Consider the following 10834-nt stretch of genomic DNA (forward strand, 5'->3'; position numbering starts at 1 on the left):
CATTTTTTTTTTGCACTACGCTTGGGTGCCATTTGGTATATTTTTGCAATTGTTTTTGTTGCATAATAAAATGCATAATATTTTATAAGATTCAAAGTACATTTTTTTCATACGTAACTTATTTTTTTTTCATATATTTTTTATTTAATCTAAATTGCCTGCTACGTTATTTAGAATTATGAATAAACATCAATTTTTCTAACAATATGCTAAGTTTCATCAGATAGCCTTTATTATAGACTGGACTATATATTAATGTTAAAATCTTATAAATCTTAACTCGTATTTTGTAAATAGCTATTAATCATATGTATTTTATATTAAATATCATAAGGTTCGATGGGTTATTTTTAATTTTACATTCTATGAAAATAATTAAAAAAAATATTAAAAAACAAATTTTTCCACAAGAGAACGTCTTTCTGAAGGATTCATGTGAAAAATATTGTTTTTATATTTCTATATATTATATATTTTTTGTTAAATAAAGCAATCTGTTATTGTCTATTGTTTTTGTTTCATTTTTTATTTTATGCGGTTTTTTTTTTCGGTAGCCATTTTATTTTATATATTATCTATGTACTTTTATAGTATAAAGATTTCACACACAGTTTCCGTTTAATGATAATGATAAAATAGTATTAATCATGCATAAATAGTGAGAATATATAGAATAATAAAAATATACGGGTGGTTCTTATTTTTCGTTGAAAAAATATATATTATTATTATTATATATATAAAATTGTCTTCAGTATTTTTGTGGTTCCTTTCGAAAACTGTTGACGAATGTTTATCCACACATTTATAATGAAAAAAATAAAAATAGGACAAAATGTTATGAAAACGTATTTTAGTTTAATAATGTAATGTTAACAGCACGTAACTAGATGAGTTAGTGTAAATTTAAAAATAATTTTGCGAAATTTATTGCGAAATAATATGTTTGTATGACGAAAAATTATTTTTTCCGATTGATCGATTTTTTTTTCGTATTTCGAAAAATAAATAATCATTTTTGCATATCAGGAAGAGTAATTTATGATTACGGCGATATTTCTCTTTGTACAAAGCACGAAAAAAGTTTAAAAAAAAGCACTAAGACTGAAAAATCGGTAAAAACCGCTTTTGCCTAAACGTAAAATTATAACCGTCTAATTTTAGGCCTGCTACAAAGTTGTGAAGAAATTGGTTGATTTTTCCTTTCGTTTTGTCACAGATTAAAAACTTTTTTTATAAAACACTGTTCTTTCGATATTTAGAATCGATTATTTTGTCTCGTAATAAGATTATAGACTGACGAATTAATATATAATGAAAAATTCACATTTGTAGGCAGGCTAAACCTCGAATTTATTTTGAAATTTCAATAATCTACCAAAAAAATGCCTCTAGAAAAAAAAGTATAAAAAGAACAATTACTACAAGAAATCGTGTCCATTCTATACTTCTTAAATTGTAGACTTGTAATTGGTGCAGATGGGTAAGGGATATCGTCTCTTTCGCACGGAGCGGTTTTCTGAATAGTTTTAGTATTAGCGCTATCGTACACTTGGGACTTTTTTTAACATTAGTACCATTTCGAAACGAAATAAAATATATTCATTAAAAAAAAACTGTAAAAAAGTTCCAAGCGTAAACGCGATTTAGAATAACGTTTTAATTGCTGGGTAGTTTAGTAGGTATTTCTAAAACTTTTGTACTATGTTTTGCTAAATTTTCACTAAAACATTATAGATTTGGACACAAAATAGCGTGTATAAATGTTTTGGAAAAAAGGCAAGTACGATGTTAAAGGGAATATTGTGTAAAGTTCGAATGGTTTTATGAGTAATGGAATTTACATTTGTTCAATTATTTATTTCGAAAACAATAATTATTTAAAAAGAGCTTCTATTATATACATAGAGAACCTGCAATACATAATAGGTGTCTCGATTATAAATAGAAAAAAAGTTTTTACACCTTGTTTTCTATGAGATAATTATTTTATATTATGAAAAAAATATTCATTTGTTAAATATTGAGTATTTTTACACATAACATGAACATATTAAAAGAGTAACAAAATATTAAAAAAAAAACATATATCTATGTAAAAAAAATACAGATTATATAATATTTTGTACGTGCATGTTGACCGGAGATACTTATCGCTGGCCCCGACTGTTTTTGTTGGTAAATAAAGTTTTGTCGTAAAAAAGTTTTGTTGTAAAAAAAGTTTTACTGTAAAACAACAGTTATTTTTCGGTCAACGTGTGCTTACTTTAGCTTTGTTAATTTGTGAACAAACAAACATTGTACCTTAGTAGATGGAGCTGGGAGTCGAGAACCAATAGAAATAAAAGTTATTGTTTTTTATTATAACTCTCGAATCACTTGCAAGGGATCGTGTTTTATTTAAGTGAACCTTTAACCCTTAGACAAATTGTGTAGTATTAACCTTTCTGTTTCGGTTTTTTTAATAATTTGTTAATTTCTTTATCGATTTTCATAAATATTTCTATCTACACATTTTTAACAAGTCAATACAAATTCTTACGTACTAGATTAATCGATGACCCGTGCGAATAATTCGCTCTACATAAGTAAAAAATTTACCGCCTGCCAATCATATTGACGTTGTTTCCAAATTCAAGCCGTCATATTGTAATTTTAATAATTAATTAATTTACGAAAACAAAAGCAATGATAAAATTTTTAGTTGTGGATACCGGTAGAGCAAGCAAATATGTATAAAATGATATATAATTTATGTGAAGTAATTGTGAGGTTTTTTTTAAAAAGGGAGGCTTTACCTTAGTGTATTAATAAAGATACATGATTTGGTCTACTAATTATACATAATATTTTATGACAAAATAACTAATGATAAATTTACATAACTACTAGACTAAGAGTTAAGTTTAGCCCTAAATTAATTTTGATGTGATATAAAATTCTTTGTATATACGAGTGTATGTGTTCTGCTGAATCGTAAGTTTGTATATAAAATAATTGGTCTGGTTTTTATCGCATAAAGTTACATTTTCATTTTTAAACATAATATTTTTTTTTATATTATTGTTCCTACAGATCCTTTGAGGTATAAAAATCTTAAGCATAGGGTCTTTTTTTTTAATGAAAAATTCGCACTGTAGCTATTTATATTGCGACGATTTTTGAGTCTTCGTCATAATTTGATTCTGTTTATCACCTATAATTTACTCGTAGTATAAGGTCGTGAGATTTAATTCTTCGGGTTTTTTTAAACCCATTAACAGTATAGAGCATTCTCAAAACAAGCAACGGTCTCCCTGATGGTAAGCGGTTACCATGGTTAATGTACACCTAAAATATCAGGTACATCTTACAAGCGCTTTGGAGACTATATCCCCGACCCTCAAGAGATCTGATAACCTTACAAATGACAGGAACACAACATTACTTGGGAGCACTGTTATTTAGCTGTGATCTTCTGTAAGGTTACGCAAAATACTTCCTACTGTGCTCGACCTCAATATATTTATATAATACTAGCGACCTCTGTCCGTCCATATTCTTTTACACGATAAGTTTGGATTGTCTCGATGAAATGCCTAAATAGCCATAAGTCCGCCCATAGTACTTAACAGTCTGTAAATGTTTTTTAAATGTGTTTATTGTTTAAAATGTAGTTGTGGTGTACAATAAGTATAAAATAAGTAATCACCAACATATCACATACTAAAACCTTCTCCGAAACACGCTGCATCTTATGGTATATATTATTCCGATCGATTCAGTAGTTTTCGCAGTATAAAACCGGCTCTCCATTGTGGTACATGTGACGCGACAACTTTTTGCTTTATAAGATTGCTTTCTTAGTTTCGAATAGTCTAAAGTGACATGCAAGAATTCATAAAGAAAAGTCCTGTCAATTAATATATTTACGTGTTTCACTTAAGTATGAATTTATTTGCAGACAGATTTAGAATATTAAATCTGTCAACGACTTACTATATAGAAATAGAATTTTGACGTAAGCTCATCAATCGTCAACAAATCGTGTCATAAACCTACCTCTAGTCCGTAGGCAAAATCGGAGATAAATAGATTATTGGAAACGGCCGTTAATGCTAAACATATTAAGCTTGAATGTTTACAGGTAGCTTTATAATAACTTCCTGAACAATGATAAAGCAATTTCAATAATATGGTGCCTAAACACCGACGGTCGCGGGTTCGATTCTCACTTGTAGTAGATATTTGTGTTTCAAATATTTATATCCCGTCTGGTTGTTAGTCCTTGTAGGTCTCCCCACTGTGTTTCGGAGAGCAAGTTTTAGCTGTCGATCGCGGTTTATATCATGTACACTTGATAGCGATCGCTACTCATAGTAAGCAATACCTACATCCGCCAACCCGCAGTAGAGCAGCGTTGTGGATTAAGCTCGGATCCTTCTCCTACATGAAGAAAGAGGCCTAGCAGTGGGGTATTATAGGCTGCAGCGGGATATATAGACTAAAGAGTACAAAAACATATTCAAAAATAAAACAATTTATTTCACCGAATTTTAGATTTATTACGCTTATGTACTAAATCATTTATTGTCCACTGAGTAAAATACAATATTAGGTAGATTATAGACGTTGCGAGGACAAATAATGGGAAATATACTGTTCCATACAGCATCAGCACGAAGGGATATGGAAACGTTCCAGTGTTGCTATAATTGTATAGAATTCTGAAAAAAAAGCATTTACATAATATATATTTACTAGATGTCTCCCGCAGTTTCACACGCGTTAAATTAAATGAAAAATAGCCTAAAGCCTTTTTCGATAAATAGGCTATCCAACACAAAAAGTATTTTTCAATTTGAACCAGCATTTCCTGAGTGTTATTGTGATTAAACAAACAAACTCATCAGCTTTATAATATTAATATAGATAATACACCACACCGATGGAGGTAATGGGGTCCAGAAATGCTCTTGTTAGTATTTACATAAACGTTAACACTTTTAAGTTAAAATATTTACAAATAAATATGGCCAACATGCACACGCGGTCGTCTGTTCATAAAATATATAACCTTTTTTGAAGTAAAACTTCTTTACGCATGCTTGACTTGGGGAGTAAGCTGGTGAATGCGTGACCAGAGCGTTGAGAAATGTATGATCGGGCGAGGGGAAAGGAAGTGTAGAGGGAGATATAAATTCACTAACTTATCATCACTCATCACTTCAGCCTATCGCAGCCCACTGTTGGACATAGGCCTCCACAAGTTCGCGCCAAAAAAGTCGTGAACTCATGTGTTTTGCCCATAGTCATCACGCTGGGCAGGCGGGTTGGTGACCACAGGGCTGGCTTTGTCTGTCTTCGGCCTGTGTATTTCAAAGCCAGCAGTTTGATGGTTATCCCGCCATCGGTGGGCTTTTTGAGTTCCAAGGTGGTAGTGGAACTGTGTTATCCTTTAGTCACCTCTTACAACACCCACGGGAAGAGAGGAGGTGGCTATATTACACTAACTTATATTCACTTATATATTAGAAAGACAGAGAGTGAGTTACGTTTCGTATATTACTGTAGAGTAACTAAAGAAGTTTTACTTCAGACGTGTGGTCTAAAGTACACTCGCTTATTTGCTGATATTCCACTGATACATATATCTCTCCTATTTCGTTAATGTGCTAACTCATAATCATACAAAACATTAATGGATTTTAGTGAATGATCCAGAATTTTCCATTATTTCACCGCTGTATAATCTTAAGCGGGTCCACTAGGTTCAAACACCTTTATAAACTCATAAATTGCACAATACACACACACACACACAAACTCTCACACACACGTACATGTTCTACTTACACGGCAAAATATGACACGAAGATGAAGACAGCATGAGCCAAGTACCATTTATGCGATTTTGGCCTACTTCTAGGATGGCAGAACATTTCTATAAGGACTATAGGTAATATAGAAGTATGCATGATGTGATTGGACGTCAAACTTATAGCTTTGTCAATAAATGCGGGGAATATTAATTCTCTGTTTATAATGAAGAACGGCCAGAATACGGTGAAAACGATCTGAAAAATAAAATTGTTTTTATTATAATAATGCTGCTTTCAAGTACTATTGTATTCCTGTGGTGAGTAAGGTGACAAGACGTCCTGTTGGGGCTTTAGGGATAGATTAAATGAATGATTTGGAGGAATGATTTTGGTGTGGCAGGTGTCTATAGGCTACGGTAATCGCTTACTATCAGGAGATACGCTTATCCGCCAACCTAGTTGTATAAAAAAATAAAACTAGCTTTCTGTCTGCGGCTTCGTCTGCTTCGCTCGCTCGCTTCAGCCCATCGCAGTCCACTGCTGGACATAGGCCTCCACAAGTTCGCGCCATTAATGGTACGAACTTATGTGTGTTGCCCATAGTCACCACGCTGGGAAGGCGGGTTAGTGTCCGCGGGGCTGGCTTTGTCGCACCGTAGACGCTGCTGCCTGTCTTCGACCTGTGTATTTCAAAGCCAGCGATTGAATGGTTATCCCGCCATCGGTCAGCTGTTTGAGTTCCAAGGTGGTAGTGGAACTGTGTTATCCCTTAGTCGCCTCGTACGACACCCACGGGAAGAAAGGGGGTGGCTATATTCTTACTGCCGTAACCACACAGCATTTCGTCTGCTTTGTGTACACGGTTTTGGCTGTTCAGATTATTCCCATTCAAATATAACGTATGTGATATAGGTAGTGACTAGTTTAGTAGGTGACTATTTTAGTTATACATAATGATATATATAATAAAATTTCATAAAAATCGGTTAACGAGTTTAGGGTGAATTCACGTATATAAATACTTAAGAAATATATATCAAATTAGCTATTTGTACATATAATTGTAAATTTTACTAATTATTATTTAAAAAATAAATATTGATATCACTGACAATATGATTTTCCTGGAATAAACAGGTACTGTAATAATTTAAAACGCGATTTTGTTATTTTTATAAAACTTATTAATCCCTGTCAAGAACTGAAACAATAAGTTTTGAAAGTCTTATGTAATACATACTCACCACAGTAAGAGGCCATACGATTGCCGAAAATATAATATCATTATACGCTCTGATGTGCTTTACGTATTTTGGCACATTTTTCTTTTTGAGAATCAATTGCACGTCACAGAGAAGACTCAGGAATAGGAAGATCATTTGAAAGCCCTGAAAAAAGGATATTCTTTTGATTTGGTAAGTATAGTTGAATTTACTAATGGAGGAAACGAAATATACCCACGTTTCATAAATAGCAAAAAAAAAAACACATTTTTGTATGTTTATTTGATTTTATGACAGATAAAGATCTCTTTAACTATTCAATTCTATATTTTAAGCTGACCTAAGTTCTGTGTGAACTCGAAAATTGATTTTTTAAAGATATGTCCTGCTCAAAAACTGGAGTAGCCCAACTGGGGAAGTACCTCGACCATACGGAAAATCACAGCTAAAACATACTGCTTTCAAGCAGTGTTGTGTTCCTGTGGCGAGTAAGGTGACCAGAGCTCCTGGGGGTGACAGGGTGTAGGGTCAGAAACACGCCCGCGATGGTTTTGATATTGCAGGTGAATATTGCCTACGGTAATCGCTTAGTATCATGGGAGCCGTAACCTTATTTGCCGACCTAGTTGCATAAACACTACACTTATAATTAACACTACTTTTCATTTTAGTCGTGTCAGTTTTTGTTTGTATTCTAGGTTTATGATCCTCATTTAATTCACCATTAGATGACTGCACAAAAAAAGTGTCTCACAAATCACTTATCGTACAGATATTACGTGATATTAGATTATATATGAGGCCTAGACAAAAAATATTTAAATGTGTAAGTATTTTCAGCGAGTCGAATCAAACCCAAGTCGTGGTTACGATTTCGGCCCGGGACGATTCCAGAGTCTTTGAACGATTATTCGTTAAATTATATAAAAAAAGGTTGATTATTGATTGATTAATTTAGCCTGTAAGATATTACAGCTAGGCATATTTTTCTTCGTGTTGGAGCAGGGTCGAAGTTAAATCCACCACGCTGCTCCCCTGCGGGTTGGCGAATATATTCCATATTATGAGTAACAATCGCTATTAGGTGTCTGATAACAATTGGGACCAATATCTTAAGGTGCTCTCCGAGGCACGACGGGGAGATCTATAAGGACTGCACAAACACCCAGACCACAGCAAACATCTGTATGGCCAATACAAAAGCTTGTCATGTGCGGGAATCGAACCCGCAACCAACAGCCACAAACTAGTGCTGTAAGAAAGAAATATTTGTTCAAATACAAATACAAATTCCTTGAGGAGTCGAACCCGCACCCCACACCGCTTTTGCACCACTACACCACAGAGATGTTAGAAACGGTGATGTCACTAAAATGTATAACTAACCATATTCCATATTGTAACGAATTTCAGTTGCGTAGCTTTGAGTGTTCTGATGTCTGGGTCTTTCAATATGTCTCCCTGCATAGTAAAGTGCAGAACTACCGCATTACCCGTGTGAAGCGCTAGACCTATTGAATTGCCAATCACTCGGAAATACACGTTGCTGTTAGCACTGAAACAAAAAAAAGGTTTTCTTAAAATAAAATAAAAAAACTTTTTTCAGACTAAGATCTCACAGCTAGCAACAGGCCTCTTTCTCGAGCAGAATATTTCCTATTAGAGTGTATACTATGAGTAACGATCACTATCAGATGTATATGATAACGACCGGAACCGACAGCTTAACAAACTCTCTGACGAACGGTAAAGAGACAAGGACAAAAATCTAAACCGTAAACAAATATTCGTAGCGAAAATCGGATCTAACTGCTGGCTTTGAAATACACAGGCCGAAGACGAGCAGCAGCGTCTTCGGTGCGACAAAGCCAGCCCTGCGGTCACCAACCCGCCTGCCCAGCGTGGTGACTATGGGCAACACACATGAGTTCACGCCATTTTTGGCGCAAATTTTTCGAGGCCTATGTCCAGTAGTGGACTACGATAGGCTAAAGAGATGAGTGATGAATTTATTTGATATTTATAATACGAAATATTTTTTTTTATTTTAAATAGCTTTTTCTTAAAAATAATCAAGATGACGAGACAATTTTTTGATATTATAGCATAACGAAAAACATAAATACATTTATTTACATGTAATCTTGTTGCGTGTTATATAAATATTTTTTTACGCATTCACAATTATTGCATGTTTCATTTAATTGCACAAAATTGGTATTCAATGAGATATGATACAGAATATGATGTGTTGGTGATTACTTATCGTGTAAAAAAAAATATCGACTGATAGATGTCGCTAGTATATTATATGTATATAACAATCAGATTATCAATTAATTATCAATATCAAAGTTCAATCGTCAAATGTAAAAATCACTACTAAATACAAAAATGTATCGTTCCGTCATTTATTATTGAAACAAAAAATATACTTACCTCATTGTAGAGTAATGATCACAAAGATATTTTCACATCAAAAGTTGTAGGACCCTCTGCAAATAATTTCATTTAAACAAAATTGAACGTATTTCAAAATAAATAATCGCATTTGATTAATAGATAATGTTTTAACAAATTTATTTCGAAACTAGGTGTGCCAGAGACTTCGTCCACGTGGAATTAAAAAAGACTTAGAATAGATTACAAAACAAATAAAGATTTTACAAAATAAATAAATTTCTAAAATAAAAGTAGCCTTAGTTACGCTTTATTACATCAGCTATCTGCCAGTGAAAGTCCCGTCAAAATCGGTCCAGCCGTTTCAGAGATTAGCCGGAACAAACAAAATTTGTAAAAAATGTTAATTTGTTATATGTACCGTGTATACATCCATATTAATATTCCAAACAGACACTCCAATTTTATTTATTTCTGTCTAATTATTGTATTAAAATCTATATTTTAAAATATCATACATATTTATTTACGTCCTAAAGCTAAAATGGAGATGGGAAGGACACGTTGCGAGAATGATCGACGATCGATAGACAATCCGCACGACCTCATGGCCAGGCCCAGCGGGTACCCGAAAAAGAGAAAGACCTATAACCAGATGACGGACGACATCACACAGGTGGCAGGTAAAGACTGGCAAGCAAAAGCCAATGACTGAGACCACTGGAGTTCTCTGGAGGAGGCCTTCACCCTCACAACTTGAGGGGTTCATGCATATCATTATTAGAATTTATTTATTATTAGAATTTATTTAGAATATAATATAATTTTATAATATGAATATTTTAAATTTTTATTTTTCTTATTTTGGAATTATTCAATCAATGAAATTTTAATTTTAATTTTAATTTTTGATTTTTTTTTTAATTTTACAATAGTTCAATCAAGAAACTAAATTTTTAATGTTTTGTCTTTAATTTCTAATGTTACAATTATTCGATCGATTGAAATTTGACTTTAATTTGTATTTTTTTGACTGTTAATGTTTAATTTTTACTATGACTTAATTTTCTAATTTAAATTTTTAGTTTTGATTTTTAATTTTTGAATTTAATTTTGAATTTTTTCCAATCAAATGAAATTTAATTTTAATTTGTATATTTTAATTATTAATTTGGTTTTTTTAATTTTTATCTTTTAATTTTGATTTTAATTTTTTAAACTTTACAAATTATATTAGTCGAATGAAGTTTGATTTTAAATTGTACTTTTGAATGTTAATGTTTAATTTTTTTTATTTTTGCTTGTTAATTTTTTTTATTATTAATTATATTCGATTTTTTTTTAAATTTTGTTTTATAATTTTAACTTCTAATTTTATTTTACTTAATTTTACGCAACTATAATTAATTA

General features: G+C 32.2%; 1 protein-coding gene across 1 annotated transcript; it reads right to left on the minus strand.

Moving 5' to 3' along the window:
* Window positions 1–4523: 4523 nt before the first annotated feature.
* LOC123667745 (androgen-dependent TFPI-regulating protein-like) lies at window positions 4524–9468 on the minus strand. The gene is made up of 5 exons (XM_045601585.1): window positions 9464–9468; window positions 8411–8579; window positions 7046–7189; window positions 5836–6056; window positions 4524–4706 (listed from the first exon to the last, which is right to left on the minus strand). The coding sequence occupies exons 1-5, from the start codon at window positions 9466–9468 to the stop codon at window positions 4526–4528; spliced, it is 720 nt and encodes a 239-aa protein (XP_045457541.1). The 3' UTR covers window positions 4524–4525.
* Between the last annotated feature and the right edge of the window lie 1366 nt (window positions 9469–10834).

The sequence above is a fragment of the Melitaea cinxia genome, chromosome 29, assembly GCF_905220565.1.
Source record: "Melitaea cinxia chromosome 29, ilMelCinx1.1, whole genome shotgun sequence".
Lineage (NCBI taxonomy): Eukaryota > Metazoa > Arthropoda > Insecta > Lepidoptera > Nymphalidae > Melitaea > Melitaea cinxia.

Excerpts from the sequence above, each read along its gene's own strand:
- LOC123667745 (XM_045601585.1), bottom strand. Across the intron at positions 6,057-7,045 it reads TCGTATGGCCTCTTACTGTG|ATCGTTTTCACCGTATTCTG; the intron begins GTGAGTATGTAT and ends TTTATTTTTCAG. Across the intron at positions 4,707-5,835 it reads TTCGTGTCATATTTTGCCGT|AATTCTATACAATTATAGCA; the intron begins GTAAGTAGAACA and ends CTTTTTTTTCAG.